The sequence below is a fragment of the Hyperolius riggenbachi genome, chromosome 9, assembly GCF_040937935.1.
Source record: "Hyperolius riggenbachi isolate aHypRig1 chromosome 9, aHypRig1.pri, whole genome shotgun sequence".
Lineage (NCBI taxonomy): Eukaryota > Metazoa > Chordata > Amphibia > Anura > Hyperoliidae > Hyperolius > Hyperolius riggenbachi.
This window is the reverse complement of record NC_090654.1, coordinates 67,609,217-67,627,112: the sequence shown is the minus strand read 5'-3', so window position 1 is coordinate 67,627,112 and position 17,896 is coordinate 67,609,217. Positions and strand designations below refer to the sequence as shown.

Here is a 17,896-nt window from a genome sequence, read left to right as displayed (position 1 = left end):
CAAGCGATAAGAAATGATTCTTTGGTCGATTGCTTAACCACTTCAGGACCACAGTCTTTTCGCCCCTTAAGGACCAGAGCCTTTTTCTCCATTCAGACCACTGCAGCTTTCACGGTTTATTGCTCGGTCATACAACCTACCACCTAAATGAATTTTACCTCCTTTTCTTGTCACTAATACAGCTTTCTTTTGATGCTATTTGATTGCTGCTGCGAGTTTTACTTTTTATTATATTCATCAAAAAAGACATGAATTTTGTCAAAAAAATGACTTTTTTAACTTTCTGTGCTGACATTTTTCAAATAAAGTAAAATTTCCTATACATTTGAGCGCGAAAGTTATTCTGCTACATGTCTTTGATAAAAAAAAAAACATTCAGTGTATATTTATTGGATTGGGTAAAAGTTATAGCGTTTACAAACTATGGTGCCAAAAGTGAATTTTCCCATTTTCAAGCATCTCTGACTTTTCTGCGCACCTGTCATGTTTCATGAGGGGCTAAAATTCCAGGATAGTACAAATACCCCCCAAATGACCCCATTTTGGAAAGAAGACATCCCAAAGTATTCAGTGAGAGGCATGGTGAGTTCATAGAAGATTTTATTTTTTGTCACAAGTTAGCGGAAAATGACAGTTTGTGACAAAAAAAAAAAAAAAAAAAGTTTCCATTTCTTCTAACTTGCGACAAAAAAAAATGAAATCTGCCACAGACTCACTATGCTCCTCTCTGAATACCTTGAAGTGTCTACTTTCCAGAATGGGGTCATTTGTGGGGTGTGTTTACTGTCCTGGCATTTGGGGGGTGCCTAATTGTAAGCACCCCTGTAAAGCCTAAAGATGCTCATTGGACTTTGGGCCCCTTAGCGCAGTTAGGCCGCAAAAAAGTGCCACACATGTGGTATTGCCGTACTCAGGAAAAGTAGTATAATGTGCTTTGGGGTGTATTTTTACACATACACATGCTGGGTGGGAGAAATATCTCCGTAAATGACAATTTTTTTATTTTTTTTACACACAATTGTCTATTTATAGAGATATTTCTCCCACTCAGCATGGGTATGTGGAAAAATACACCCCAAAACACATTATACTACTTCTCCTGAGTACGGCGATACCACATGTGTGGCACTTTTTTGCACCCTAACTGCGCTAAGGGGCCCAAAGTCCAATGAGTACCTTTAGGATTTCACAGGTCATTTTGAGAAATTTCGTTTCAAGACTACTCCTCACGGTTTAGGGCCCCTAAAATGCCAGGACAGTATAGGAACCCCACAAATTACCCCATTTTAGAAAGAAGACACCCCAAGGTATTCCGTTAGATGTATGGTGAGTTCATAGAAGATTTTTTTTTTTTGTCACAAGTTAGCGGAAATTGATTTTAATTGTTTTTTTTCACAAAGTGTCATTTTCCGCTAACTTGTGACAAAAAATAAAATCTTCTATGAACTCGCCATTCTCCTAACGGAATACCTTGGGGTGTCTTCTTTCTAAAATGGAGTCATTTGTGGGGTTCCTATACTGCCCTGGTATTTTAGGGGCCCTAAACCGTGAGGAGTAGTCTTGAAACCAAATGTGGCAAAATGACCTGTGAAATCCTAAAGGTACTCATTGGACTTTGGGCCCCTTAGCGCACTTAGGGTGCAAAAAAGTGCCACACATGTGGTACCGCCGTACTCAGGAGAAGTAGTATAATGTGTTTTGGGGTGTATTTTTACACATACCCATGCTGGGTGGGAGAAATATCTCTGTAAATGACAATTATTTGATTTTTTTTACACACAATTGTCCATTTACAGAGAGATTTCTCCCACCCAGCATGGGTATGTATAAAAATACACCCCAAAACACATTATACTACTTCTTCTGAGTACGGCGATACCACATGTGTGACACTTTTTTGCAACCTAGGTGCGCTAAGGGGCCTAACGTCCTATTCACAGGTCATTTTGAGGCATTTGGATTCTAGACTACTCCTCACGGTTTAGGGCCCCTAAAATGCCAGGGCAGTATAGGAACCCCACAAGTGACCCCATTTTAGAAAGAAGACACCCCAAGGTATTCTGTTAGGAGTATGGTGAGTTCATAGAAGATTTTTTTTTTGTCACAAGTTAGCGGAAAATGACACTTTGTGAAAAAAAAAACAATACATATCAATTTCCGCTAACTTGTGACAAAAAATAAAATCTTCTATGAACTCATCATACACCTAAAAGAATACCTTGGGGTGTCTTCTTTCTAAAATGGGGTCACTTGTGGGGTTCCTATACTGCCCTGGCATTTTAGGGGCCCTAAACCGTGAGGAGTAGTCTTGAACCCAAATGTCTCAAAATGACCTGTGAAATCCTAAAGGTACTCATTGGACTTTGGGCCCCTTAGCACAGTTAGGCTGCAAAAAAGTGTCACACATGTGGTATCGCCGTACTCAGAAGAAGTAGTATAATGTGTTTTGTGGTGTATTTTTACATATAACCATGCTGGGTGGGAGAAATATCTCTGTAAATGACACATTTTTTTATTTGTTTTACACACAATTGTCCATTTACAGAGAGATTTCTCCCACCCAGCATGGGTATGTGTAAAAATACACCACAAAACACATTATACTACTTCTCCTGAGTATGGCGATACCACATGTGTGACACTTTTTTGCAGCCTAGGTGCGCTAAGGGGCCCAACGTCCTATTCACAGGTCATTTTGAGGCATTTGTTTTCTAGACTACTCCTCACGGTTTAGGGCCCCTAAAATGCCAGGGCAGTATAGGAACCCCACAAGTGACCCCATTTTAGAAAGAAGACACCCCAAGGTATTCCGTTAGGGGTATGGTGAGTTCATAGAAGATTTTATTTTTTCTCACAAGTTAGTGAAAAATGACACTTTGTGAAAAAAACAATAACAATCCAATTTCCGCTAACTTTTGACAAAAAATAAAATATTCTATGAACCCATCATACACCTAACAGAATACCTTGGGGTGTCTTCTTTCTAAAATGGGGTCACTTGTGGGGTTCCTATACTGCCCTGGCATTTTACGGGCCCAAAACTGTGAGTAGTCTGGAAACCAAATTTCTCAAAATGACTGTTCAGGGGTATAAGCATCTGCAAATTTTGATGACAGGTGGTCTATGAGGGGGCAAATTTTGTGGAATCGGTCATAAGCAGGGTGGCCTCTTAGATGACAGGATGTATTGGGCCTGATCTGATGGATAGGAGTGCTAGGGGGGTGACAGGAGGTGATTGATGGGTGTCTCAGGGGGCGGTTAGAGGGGAAAATAGATGCAATCAATGCACTGGGGAGGTGATCGGAAGGGGGTCTGAGGGGGATCTGAGGGTTTGGCCGAGTGATCAGGAGCCCACACGGGGCAAATTAGGGCCTGATCTGATGGGTAGGTGTGCTAGGGGGTGACAGGAGGTGATTGATGGGTGTCTCAAGGTGTGATTAGAGGGGGGAAATAGATGCAAGCAATGCACTGGCGAGGTGATCAGGGCTGGGGTCTGAGGGCGTTCTGAGGTGTGGGCGGGTGATTGGGTGCCCGCAAGGGGCAGATTAGGGTCTAATCTGATGGGTAACAGTGACAGGTGGTGATAGGGGGTGATTGATGGGTAATTAGTGGGTGTTTAGAGGAGAGAATAGATGTAAACAATGGATTTGGGAGGTGATCTGATGTCGGATCTGCGGGCGATCTATTGGTGTGGGTGGGTGATCAGATTGCCCGCAAGGGGCAGGTTAGGGGCTGATTGATGGGTGGCAGTGACAGGGGGTGATTGATGGGTGGCAGTGACAGGGGGTGATTGATGGGTGATTGACAGGTGATCAGTGGGTTATTACCCGGAATAACAGATGTAAATATTGCACGGGCAAATTGATAAGGGGGGGGGGTCTGAGGGCAATCTGAGCGTGTGGGCGGGTGATTGGGTGCCCGCAAGGGGCAGATTAGGGTCTAATCTGATGGGTAACAGTGACAGGTGGTGATAGGGGGTGATTGATGGGTAATTAGTGGGTGTTTAGAGGAGAGAATAGATGTAAACAATGGATTTGGGAGGTGATCTGATGTCGGATCTGCGGGCGATCTATTGGTGTGGGTGGGTGATCAGATTGCCCGCAAGGGGCAGGTTAGGGGCTGATTGATGGGTGGCAGTGACTGGGGGTGATTGATGGGTGGCAGTGACAGGGGGTGATTGATGGGTGATTGACAGGTGATCAGTGGGTTATTACCCGGAATAACAGATGTAAATATTGCACGGGCGAATTGATAAGGGGGGGGTCTGAGGGCAATCTGAGCGTGTGGGCAGGTGATTGGGTGCCCGCAAGGGGCAGATTAGGGTCTAATCTGATGGGTAACAGTGACAGGTGGTGATAGGGGGTGATTGATGGGTAATTAGTGGGTGTTTAGAGGAGAGAATAGATGTAAACAATGGATTTGGGAGGTGATCTGATGTCGGATCTGCGGGCGATCTATTGGTGTGGGTGGGTGATCAGATTGCCCGCAAGGGGCAGGTTAGGGGCTGATTGATGGGTGGCAGTGACTGGGGGTGATTGATGGGTGGCAGTGACAGGGGGTGATTGATGGGTGATTGACAGGTGATCAGTGGGTTATTACCCGGAATAACAGATGTAAATATTGCACGGGCGAATTGATAAGGGGGGGGTCTGAGGGCAATCTGAGCGTGTGGGCAGGTGATTGGGTGCCCGCAAGGGGCAGATTAGGGTCTAATCTGATGGGTAACAGTGACAGGTGGTGATAGGGGGTGATTGATGGGTAATTAGTGGGTGTTTAGAGGAGAGAATAGATGTAAACAATGGATTTGGGAGGTGATCTGATGTCGGATCTGCGGGCGATCTATTGGTGTGGGGGGGTGATCAGATTGCCCGCAAGGGGCAGATCAGGGGCTGATTGATGGGTGGCAGTGACAGGGGGTGATTGACGGGTGATTGACAGGTGATTGACAGGTGATTGACAGGTGATTGACAGGTGATCAGGGGGGATAGATGCATACAGTACACGGGGGGGGGGGGGGGTCTGGGGGGGGGTCTGGGGAGAATCTGAGGGGTGGGGGGGTGATCAGGAGGGAGTAGGGGGCAGATTAGGGACTTAAAAAAAAAATAGCGTTGACAGATAGTGACAGGGAGTGATTGATGGGTGATTAGGAGGGTGACTGGGTGCAAACAGTGGTCTGGGGGGTGGGCAGGGGGGGGTCTGAGGGGTGCTGTGGGCGATCAGGGGGCAGGGGGGGGGGAAATCAGTGTGTTTGGTGCAGACTAGGGTGGCTGCAGCCTGCCCTGGTGGTCCCTCGGACACTGGGACCACCAGGGCAGGAGGCAGCCAGTATAATAGGCTTTGTATACATTACAAAGCCTATTATACACTGTTGCAGCGGCGATCCGGATGCCAGTAACCCGCCGGCGCTTCCGAACGGCCGGCGGGTTACGGCGAACGGGGGGCGGAGCCAGTCCCCGGCGGCTGATCGCGTCACGAATGACGCGATCGCCGCATAGCCACTCCCGCAGCCGCCCCCGCCGATGGGCGTATTGCGGTCGTTTGGGCCCGGACTTTGCCGCCGCCCATCGGCTGGGGGCGGTCGTTAAGTGGTTAATAGGATAAAATCGATCCAAAAGTTGGATTTAATGATCGAATTTGAAGAAAGAATTGTTCAGTAAATGTGAACAATCGATAATTACCTTCAGATTAGTTATCGATCATTCAAATTGCATCGAAAGATCGCATTTAGTGAAAAAATTGTACCGTTAATGGCCACCTGCAGGCTAATTTGCTCAGCAATGGCAAGAAATAATTGTAAAAATCACAAAGGCTAGGTGCACACTTAGCAAAAACTCAAGCGTTGCTGAAAATGCTGCGTTTTTGGCCGCTAATGGAAGTCTATGGGCCGCATGAAAAAACGCATATAAAAAACGCATATGTGTTTTGTATGCGTGCGTTTTTAAAAACGCTGGTTTTGTTGCATGGTATGCAAAAACGCATCAAAAACGCACATAATGAAAGTCAATGGGAACGCAATGGTATGCGTTTTTCATGCATTTTATATGCATTTTTTAAAGTGTTTTGGGATGAATTTCCACTTCCTGTTGTCTTCCTAGTTATTTGCATAAAACGCAATTGAAAAAATGTATACAAAACGCATATGCATATGCATATGTGAAACGCAAACGCATTGAAACGCACGCAAAATGCTTGAAAAATGCTTCTGCGGTAAAAAACGCTAATGCGAGCACACCAAAAATGCAGTAAAAACACTGCAAAAACAAACGCAAAAAAAAGGCACATGACATAAAACGCCACCCATCATGTTGTTTACTGTACACCTACCCAAACAGAACTCTAGATTGGGAGCACACTTGTCTGTGTTTTCTGCCCAGGAAAACTGAGAACCAATGTAAATCAATGGCAGGCCAGTGCACACTTCAATGTGTTTTTCCTATCCAGAAAAAAAAACGACAGCAGTGAGGCATAGTGTGGATTTTCTATATCAATTAAAGTAGCTTCTGTAAAAAAATGCCTGCGTTTCCCCACAAACAGACACACATGGTGTGTAAAAAACACATGCAGAAAAGTGCGCACAGAAAACTGACAGACAAGTGTGCTTCCAGCCAAAGGCTTTTTAGCGCGAGTGATTTTACCACGACTAGCGCGGTAAAAGTAAAATCACTGTACACTCTCGCAATTCCTGACCATCGTGGTGAGTGCTTGTTTAAGCAATGTATCGCAATCGCTACAGAATCGCGGCAAAATGCTGCAGGCAACATGTTTCGCGATTGCCGCTAATTGTGAAACGCCCGTGATCTGCAGCAAACGCGGCAATGAGATCACTGCCATATACTTACAATTGCTTTGGGGAATAGTGGGAATCACTCGCAAAGAGCAGTTTGTCCAAATGATGATGTTATCATGGAAGAAAAGTTATCCACAGATGTACCTGTATCCTTCCTAGCTAGCAAGCAGCTTCTTCTGCTGTTTGAACGCTGGACAGAGATCACACAGATAACATTAGTCATTCCAGCCCCCAGCCTGTGCCTGGCAGCTAAACTAAGGAGAGGAAGGGGGAGGATGCAGGAGGGAGAGAAACACGTACTGTCTTATCTATTACACAGAGCATTCCTGCAGACTTTGTTTTTAACGGACCATAAAGAGTTACTTAAAGACAACATAAACAATACAATAAATCTATATTGGGGCAGTGGGACCCCTGATCTTGTACTGGAGCGCAAGCAACTGCTTCCGATGCCTGCTGGATAATCAGGCTCTGGTAGGCAGTGTGGTACAGCACTGTGTACACAGTCAGGTGGATGCTGATGCTGATGATGAGGGTCCTCCCCTCCACCCCCCTCCTCCCTCCTGCACTCCGGAGTCTCTGGCTGCATCCAGCGTACACAGGAGCTGCTGGCCGGGGTCCCTCCAGCGGACATGCGGCTCTCCCGGGGCCCCCCTCTCCCTCCTCCGCCACCTGGGGGGACACCCGCTGAGCGCTGCATCCGGTGATCCGGGCGCTGGGTGTGCAGCCTGCCGTGACCCGGGAGGATGTGGAGCCCCACTGAAGACGAGAAATACGGAGTGGGTGAGTCACACCCGGGATGGAGGGCACAGACGTGACCCGAATACACATCACACTCCCTACACAACAACACACTGCAACACTAGACAACATCACACTGTGTGCCTAATACACTGCATCACTATTCACAGGACATCACACAGTATACAGCCTGCAACACAGTGTACTCACAGCACATCACACACTATACCTGTATACACACAGCACATCACACTCACTACACAACAACACACTGCAACACCAGACAACATCACACTGTGTGCCTCATGCACTGTTCACAGAACCATACACACACTATACAGCCTGCAACACAGTGTACACACAGCATATCACACACTATAACTGTATATACACAGCACATCACACTCCCTACACAACAACACACTGCAACACTAGACGACATCACACTGTGTGTCTAATACACTGCATCACTATTCACAGGACATCACACACTATACAGCCTTCAACACAGTGTACTCACAGCACATCACACACTATAACTATATACACAGCACACTGCTACACTAGACAACATCACACTGTGTGCCTAATACACTGCATCACTATTCACAGGACATCACACACTATACAGCCTGCAACACAGTGTACTCACAGCACATCACACACTATACCTGTATACACACAGCACATCACACTCACTACACAACAACACACTGCAACACCAGACAACATCACACTGTGTGCCTCATGCACTGTTTACAGAACCATACACACACTATACAGCCTGCAACACAGTGTACACACAGCATATCACACACTATAACTGTATATACACAGCACATCACACTCCCTACACAACAACACACTGCAACACTAGACGACATCACACTGTGTGTCTTATACACTGCATCACTATTCACAGGACATCACACACTATACAGCCTTCAACACAGTGTACTCACAGCACATCACACACTATAACTATATACACAGCACACTGCTACACTAGACAACATCACACTGTGTGCCTAATACACTGCATCACTATTCACAGGACATCACACACTATACAACCTGCAACACAGTGTACACACAGCATATCACACACTATAACTGTATATACACAACACACTTCTACACTAGACAACATCACACTGTGTGCCTAATACACTGCATCACTATTCACAGGACATCACACACTATACAGCCTGCAACACAGTGTACACATCACACACTATAACTGGATGTACACAGCACACTCCCTACACAACACACTGCTACACTAGACAACATCACACTGTGTGCCTAATACACTGTTCACAGCACAACACACACTATACAGCCTGCAACACAGTGTACTCGCAGCACTGTATATGCACTGTGTAAAACACAATACACACATCACACTGTATTCAGTATTCAAAACACAATGCAACACTGTATATATGCAGTAAATTATACACTGCATACTATCTACATAGCACAATACATGCAACAAATCATTCTACACGCAAAACACATCCACGCAAAACACATATCATCCTCTTTACACTAAATAAATATATATATATATATATATATATATATATATATATATATATATATATATATATATATCACACAACAACACAGTGTGATCTCATCACGCTGTAGATACTTTACAATCTGTACTCTTAGTAAATGCATCAGACTGTATAATAGGACACACTATACAGTACAACACAACTCACTGTATGCAGCACTGTACACTGCAAAACACTACAATGTATACCACACCATGTGAAGTACACCAACCATGACAGTGTATAAACAACACACACATCTGGTACACCAAATACAACACATCACGCTACACAATACATTATGAAGTGCAGCACATCATACACAACCCTTTGTATTTTTCATACACATTGCTCACTGCAATACCCATCACACCTTACAGCACCGTACACACTGTAGTAGCAGTACACACTGTAGTAGCAGTACACAACACACAAAGTAATATATAAACACCCTACACTGATACACACCTCTGCACACATTATACACATTCCCATACACACATCAGATGCTGTACTTGTACAACTTTCACAAGCTGCACACTATCCATTCCTCCACTGACAACTTGTACACACCACCCTGTATACACGCTACACAGTTCTGTATTCATTATAAATATATAACTTCCACACAGTGTGTACTCATCCACACTATACACACTGAGCACTATCACTTTCACTCTATTTATCTATCTATCTATCTATCTATCTATCTATCTATCTATCTATCTATCTATCTATCTATCTATCTATCTATCATCAATGTCATATCCGTCCATCTGTCTATCTCTCTATTCATCTGCTCATGTTCTATCTATCTACTTGTGTACTATCTATCTATCTATCTATCTATCTATCTATCTATCTATCTATCTATCTATCTACCGTATCTATCTATTTCTGTACTTCCTATGTCTTTATCTGTGCCATATATATCTGTCTATCTCTCTATCCATTTGCTTGTATCCTATCTAAATATTATATGTCAAATCAATGTATTTCCATACTATACTTTTATCTTTCTGCTTGTGACATCTATCTATCTATCTATCTATCTATCTATCTATCTATCTATCTATCTATCTATCTATCTATCTATCTATCTATCTATCTAGCCATCTATCTGCCCTTTTTTGTTCTCTCTCTTTCTGTCTATATCTTATCTACCTATGTTCTGTCTATCTACCTAATGTTTATCTATCTATCTACCCCTGTTCTCTCTCTCCCTCTCTCCCCCTCTCTCTCTCTCTCTCTCTCTCTCTCTCTCTCTCTCTCTTTCTCCCTCCCTCCCTCCTTCCTTCTGTCTGTCTATACCCTATCATTGATCTAATCTATCCATCTATGGTTTGTCTATCTATCTACCTACTGTCTATCTATCTATCTATCTATCTATCTATCTATCAGTCTAATTTTATCTATCCTTTCATGTATCTATAGTCTCTCTCTCTCTTTTAGCTGTATATACACATACAGCAAAACCCACAATGCTTTGATTGCACACAAGTACGCTATGCTTCACACTGCGCTGTGTACATCGTACTCCCAGTGTCACACTATAATGTGACCTTTTGCACATTCTGTATACACACTACATACACAGTGTATAGATGCTGTATAGATACTAATTACATACAGTACATAATGTGTGCACAAATTATACACTTCTCACTCACCAGCGTTGCCTACTCATCCCTTCAAACACATACATTATGCAGGTCTAGTGGCTAGTAGAATGCAGTTTACCCACTGATTATGTTTAAATAGCCCCGGAACCTGCATAACTTCGATGCGGCAATGAGGATTTGGCAACCCTGATACACACTGTACTCACAATACACAAAGTTTACACACTCTGAGGACATGCCGTATACACACTGTGCACACACTATATGCATGCTATAAACATACTGTACATACACACATATACACTCTCCACAAATACTGTACGCACACTGCATTCACCTAATGCACTCACTGTATACATGCTATGCAGACAGCTCACTGTAGGTATGCACAGTACAGTGTATACACACTACAGTACAGCTACTGGCTTGAGGCCTTGTCATGTATTTCCAGCTGTGGTATTTCCTGTGGTTTGTGATGCCTCTTGAACGATTTTGGTTACACATTGTTGAGTTGCTGTCGGTTATTCCTGCACTAAACACAATCCCGAGGATGACTATTTTCTGGAAGAATAACCATCTTGTCACTTCAGGAACCTGAGAACTGATTTGGGCCACAGTGGCAGAAATGGGGCAGAGAAAGTGCAGGTCGTGATGGATGCAAAAGAAACATAGTCAGTGGAAGCACATTAATACGTAATCCTGAGGGGACCTAATGAATCAGGTTTTATGACCTTGGGGACATCATGGGGTACATTTACTAAAGGAGGTTTTTGCAGCAAAGAGCAGTGACATGCTGTTGTTAATTTCCGGCGTCCAATCATGTGTGGAAGAATAATAAGGAGGGAGAAGACAGGAACTTCTGTGGCGTTTGGAGTGAATGCCGGCTAAGTCTTCATAGCTTGCCTCTCTGTGACTCACACTCTACTAATTCCTTTCATTATAGCTTGTCATTGTCCCCCCTATTATTAACCCATAATGTGCCAGCTATGTTGGTGATGCTCGGTTGTGCTGCTTGGAGACAATCGCTTGTCACCCGCTATGTACGGATCGCCAGTATGGCGCAATAACTGTGTTCCTGTGGCTTTTTCCCCCCATTGTTTCAATGTTTGGAACGCTGTCGAGCTCTGAGGTGTGAACGTGCAAACTGACAGAATATGACTGGTAAAAAATGTTTCCAATGTTGACGACAGCTTGTTCCGTGCTCCTCTATAGTGAAGATAATGAATGATGTCAAGATAAGCATCAGGAATGTGGAATGATGGACATTCTGGAAGGTTCTTATGTAGTGTTGGACTTTACCTGCAGAATTGACAGTGCTGTTTCACTGAGGAAGGGACCAGTACAGAAAACTTTAGAAATTTTGAAGGCCTTCATAACTGGTCAGTTCATAAGCCCTAGTGATGGTGCTGGGGAGGGGGGTGTTAACCAGGGGCGTACGGTCATACGCTTTCCCTTGCCTATCTCTGGTGACCCTCACAGCCTGAGGGCCCACCTTGCAAGGGTCATAAAACTAAAGTGGACATCATAGTCTCCACATCCATAACAAGTGTAGCCACAAGGACACCTAATCTGATGAATGAACCCGTGACATAGTAGTTGGGGCCCCCTTACAGCTCTGGGCCTCTCTGCAGTCGCAGGGGCTGTTCCCAGGGCCATTTCTTGGGCAGGGCTACCACCCTGGGTGCAGACCAGCAAGTAGAAGAAGGGGGGCGCAGGCAGGAGGACATAACCGCTAGGGAGCTGGTGACACACGGTGCAGCAAAATGGTAGAAGAAAGATTACCAGTGTGATCACCTTGACTCCTGTTGGACTGCCTGCATCAGTCGTCAAGTCATCATCACGTCACCACTGCGTAATGACACCTGATGTCCTGTAGCTGTCAGTGCGTAGCGCCCATGGAGGAGTCAGCTTTCCAGGCTCTCTTTGCCTGTGTGTTCTCCTGGTCCCTGCTTCCTCCTGGATGAGCGGCTGGTCACTAGTAAGTAGGCAGATCTACTTGTGACCTGTGGCTGTGTGACTGTCCCTAAAGATTAAGGGTTTGCGAGTGCAAAGTGGGGGGGAAGGGGGCGCAATTTTTACACCCTCGCCCTGGGTGCAATTTAGCCTAGAAACTGCCCTGGCTGTTCCCCTGTAGTTTTGCCCTCTGTGTATAACATTTGAGGGTCCCTGGTCTTCTCTTCCAAATGCATTATCCACCCCACCCCTTCCCTGGTCACAGCAGCAAGTCTGGAAGCAGCCATCTTGCATCATTTCCAGTTCAGTCCGTTCCAGTTCAGTTTTTCTGAATGTACCGTTTTCTCTCATTTTAGCTTGCACACAGTAGCTCCCTGTTATAACTGAGTCTTATCACATATATGAGCTAAGAAGGCTCCAAGAAGAAAGTGAAAGTAATCCCATTAACCCTTTCAAGTACTTTTAATTAAACTCAGAGTTTGTTCTTAGAACTTAAAATAATATTGTCTAATCTACAGAAACAAAGAAATTAATCTAAGATAAAAATAATTTATCAAGAGATAAATCTAACCCTTCACAAACTCCCTCTTAAACGTATTTAGAACATTTTGGAATGGACTGCCACTTTAAAGTTACTGCAGGGGATGCCATGTTGTGCGCAGCAGGCTGCCAGTTCTGAGTGGAATGCACAGTCTGCAGAAGTTTTGTAGGAACGGTCCCTGATCTGAATACTTGGGAGAGGTTCTCGCCTTCTCTGAGGATTCTTCTGTACATGACAGCCTGTGGCCTAATTTTCCCAGTGTTTTCTCAGCGTGTGTGGTAATTGCCAGACAGATTTTTCTATGGAGAAATGAGCTGGTTGGAATGGAGGGTAATCATATAGTGAGTGTCGATCTTTCAGCGTGAAAACGGCGATTAGGAAATAGCTTTGAAATTGGCCATGGTTTCTTTTACTGCGCAGATAGCTGCGTTCATAGCCAGCCGTGCGGATGACATTGGAGGGTCGTAGCAAATAGACGGTCGATGGCTTATCTAGTATTCAGAATCTGTTCTGGGGCTGCAGATCTCGTACTATAGATCAGCGAACAACTATGATACCACTACAAGTCCCAGCATGCCACGCCAAGCTGAGGTATAGCATGTAAACAGTCCGACGCATCTCTGCATTAAAGGACACCTGAAGTGAGAGCCATATGGAGGCTGCCATATTTATTTCCTTGTAAACAATGCCAGTTGCCTGGCAGCCCTGTTGATCTTCTGGCATAAGAAGTGTCTGAGTCAACACCCTTGAACAAGCATATGGCTAATCCAGTAAAACCTGAATCAGCTGAGTCAGAGTACCTGATCTGCTGCATGCTTGTTCAGGGTCTATGACTAAAAGTATTAGAGACACAGGTTCAGGAGGACTGCCAGGCAACTGGTATTGTTTAATTGGAAATAAATATGGCAGCCTCCATATCCCTCTCACCTCGGGTTCCCTTGAAACAATACCAGTTGCTGATCTTTCATGTATCAGTAGTGTCTGAATCACACACCTGAAACAAGCATGCAGCTAATCCAGTCAAACATCTGATCTGCATGCTTGTTCAGGCTCTATGGCTAAAAGTATTAGCCCAGGCTCACAGTGATCAGTTCCATAACTTCCACATTATAATGACTGTGAACTGCAATAGAGACTGGATATAGACTTTAATGCAAAGCCTGCATGCAGCGAGTTAGAATAATGCGATCAGTTACAGTGCAGTACTGTGAACAGGCCCATAGAATTGTATGGGCAGTGAGTTTACATGCAGAATAATGCTGCGTACACACTGGCGACTATGGTCGTTTGAAACAGCTCATTAACGATCGTTCCGCCGACAATCGGGGAAAGAACTTTACCCAACGATCATTAACACGAACGACAAAAGAACAACATCGGGAAGATGGAAATATCCAACCTGACGGATCATATCTACCGACAATCGTTACAAAACTATAGTGTGTACAGACATCGGCCGAGAACGATCGTTACAAGGGCCAATGCGCCTGCGTTGAATTCTGCCCAGCTTCAGTACTTCCTTTGTAGCGCGGCCGTAAAGATTGTTACATTGCTCATTTCAATTAAAAAAATTTTAGGTTAACAATCATATATTTGTATCTATTGTAACTCCATGTCAGTGTTTGTTTTTTTTATTTTATATAAATATGTACACAACATTTCCTTCTGATCGTTCTTTTCTGCGAGAACTATCGTTAAAATGTGTATGATGATCGCTACATCCCATCGTTGCATTCCAATCTTTTCAATATCGTTCGTCTGGTAACTATCGTTCCTTGCAAACGATAGTTATCGCAAATGTGTACGTAGCATTATTCTGCAATGCAACTGAGCACTGTGAACTAGGCCTTAGAGGCAGAGGATCCGCAGCACAGCCAGGCAATGTGCATTGTTTAAAAGGGAATAAATATGGCAGCCTCCATATCGTTCTCAATTCAGTTTTCCTTTAAAATGGATCTTTCTCTATATTCCTACAGCCTTACATCATTTTTTTTTCAAAATCGCTTTCTTTACATCCTGAATTTCTGATCCTGAGGGCCCTTTCACAATGAGGCGGTGCAGCACGGTAAATTTACCGTATCCCACCGCAGCCTACTGGTAGTCTATGAGGTAGTTCACACTCCCCACCTTGCGGTACACTGCCATGGCCGGATTTCTGGCAAGGCCACAAAGGCCATGGCCTAGGGCACAAAGAATGCAAGGGGCGAGCTGGGGACAGCAGAGTATCAGTAGAAGTTAGCCTGCCGAACATTTATCCTGCTACATAGATTGCAAATAGCGGTGGGCGGCTACCAACAGCCGGATCTGGCACTCGGAGGATGAAGGGGCAGCGAAAGGGCACTTAAAGTGATCTCTGAGCTGCCTGTTACTCACCGAATGTGCCGCTCGTCAAAGAGCTTACAATCTTATCCTTGCCATCATGTCACGAACTGTCCTCAGAGGAGCCTACAATCTAATCCCTGCCGTGCTGGGGGGGGGAGTTTAGGAAGCTACTGGTCTGGGAGCAGCTGGCGATAGTGGGCCTTGGGTGGTAATAAGTATAAATCGGCCCTGTACACTGCACAGGAAGGGCCCTATCTAATGCGCGTCAATACCTACATTACTGCGCGGTTCTTGCAGCGACCTGCATTGGACCGGAAGTGACGTAAGTGTATGGCGACACGCGTGCATTTAAAAAAAACGTTGCAGGTTTCTGTGTAGCGCATTCGTGGAAGCGTATTTTAACAATACACTTCTGCGCACATCATCAATTGCCGGACAGGAAGTGAGCGTCACTTCCTGCTTGGCTGGATGCCAGACAGGGACTACAGCTTACATAAGCAGTAATCCCCAAAGGCCTGTTGTCGGTGGTGCGGTGCAGCTGCCGCACCGCCACTCTGCATTGCGAAGCTGGCCTCAGAGTGCTGCATGAGTACCCTCTCTCCTGCTGGATGACACAAGTTTCTGATTTTCTTCCTCCCCCCCCCCCTTCCAAAAAAAAAGAAAAGCACTTGTCAGGTCAGATCAATAAACTGCTAGTTTCTGCCAAGAGCCTTATTTTTCTGTGTTACCTCTGAATTGACAGCTTTCAGTAGCCAAGAAAAAAACAGAGCAGTCAGTTTCAGTTGGGGTAGAGAGGAAAGAGTACATTCCCACACAGATGTTTTTGAAGTCATGAGGTCACGCAATTGTGATTAGAGGGCATCAAAACAGACTTTAGATATATGCGGTGTGTCTAGAGTTAAATAGGACCTCCACCGCAATTGTCCAAAGTGAAAAAGACCCGGAATTACAGTTACTCTGACTGTTCCAACTCTTTTTTTGCCCAATGCAGCAACAGCTGACTGTTTCATGAAGCAGCAGGGAAGCATAGTGGCAGCTCTACAATGCAACATACTGTGTCTGGCACTGCACTACTTCTCTCCTCAGTCACATCTCCTCTATGTGATAGGCTGGCTCAGTGGCGCAGGTAGAAGCAGAGTACCCCTCCGACCACACTATGAGGCTCCTCCCACCCACAGATGACACAATCTCTGTGCAGTCTTTGCTGAGGCAGAAAATTACCATGGCAGTTTTTTAGAAAGTGGGGGTGGCTAACAACCAGAACCTGGATTTTATGGCACAAGTGATCAGTTTTTAGACATTTCCTACTACTCTGTTAACTTCAGCTGCCTGTGCTGGCAGTGTGGGTTTTATTTTTATACCGGAGGTCCGCTTAAAGTTGCACACAGTCATTAACTGTTGCTCCTAAAGATTGCCAGTTGATCATGAGGATGACAGTTCAGGGAACGAGCGCTGAAAGCTGGGACGATGGGGTGTTGTATGAAAGAGCGTTGTCTGTCCTTGTATGTTAAGTATGAACATGATGGGCTCATTTGTCACTTAGTGATCTATCATGGCGGATCACAAAATACCATCATGGGACAGTTGCACACATGCTAGTTTCTGAACTGAGAAGGCTCCTAGGAGAAAGTGGAAGTAATTCCATTGACCCCTTCAGGTACTTTTATTTAATCACAGAGTTTGTACATATAAATGTTCATGTTGTCTAAACTACAGGAGCTGAAAGACCCCGTCTGCTGAGTTCCATCTAGGGTTTGTACAAGGTTTAACAATCCGGCTCATGTTGCTGTACATACATACTGTATATACTCGAGTATAAGTCTAGAAATGTATGTCTGTTTCACTTTATAAAAGTATAGGGGTCGACTTATACACGAGTCACAGACAACACTGAGCCCTCTGAGTACTGTGTGTGCTAACAGTGACATTCCCATTTGCAGCAATTTACACAGTGGTAAATGATACTTTGAGGAAAGGAAATGCCAAGAAAACACAGGTCTGAAAGTTCTGGCCACAACAATTAGCAAGGAAATGGGCAGGGGGGAAATACTGGGCTGCAGGAAGGGGAGTGAATAATTGCAGCACTTGGGGACCTGGAGGAGGTATTGGCTACACTTAAGGGACAGGAGGGGTTAATGGCTGCAACACTGTATGCAGTACAGTCATTAACTTTGCTGGGTAGACTTATACTTGAGTAAAAAAAAAATCCAGCTTAAGAGGGTTGAATATTGGAGTCGACTTATACACAAGGTCGACTTGTATTCGAGTATATACGGTACTTGGTGGGGGAACACCTGAGTAGTGCAGTTACTTGTCTGAAAGAGTTAAAGAGACACTGAAGCGAAAAAAAAATATGATATATTGATTT

General features: G+C 44.6%; 1 protein-coding gene across 1 annotated transcript in view; it reads left to right on the top strand.

Annotated features, from left to right (window-relative positions):
• Window positions 1-7,339: 7,339 nt before the first annotated feature.
• The window catches only part of DOCK3 (dedicator of cytokinesis 3), a 377,696-nt gene continuing 367,139 nt past the window's right edge, over window positions 7,340-17,896 (top strand). The window contains 1 exon segment of the mRNA XM_068252991.1: window positions 7,340-7,570. Within this exon segment, the coding sequence (XP_068109092.1) occupies window positions 7,534-7,570 (37 nt within the window). The 5' untranslated portion in view covers window positions 7,340-7,533.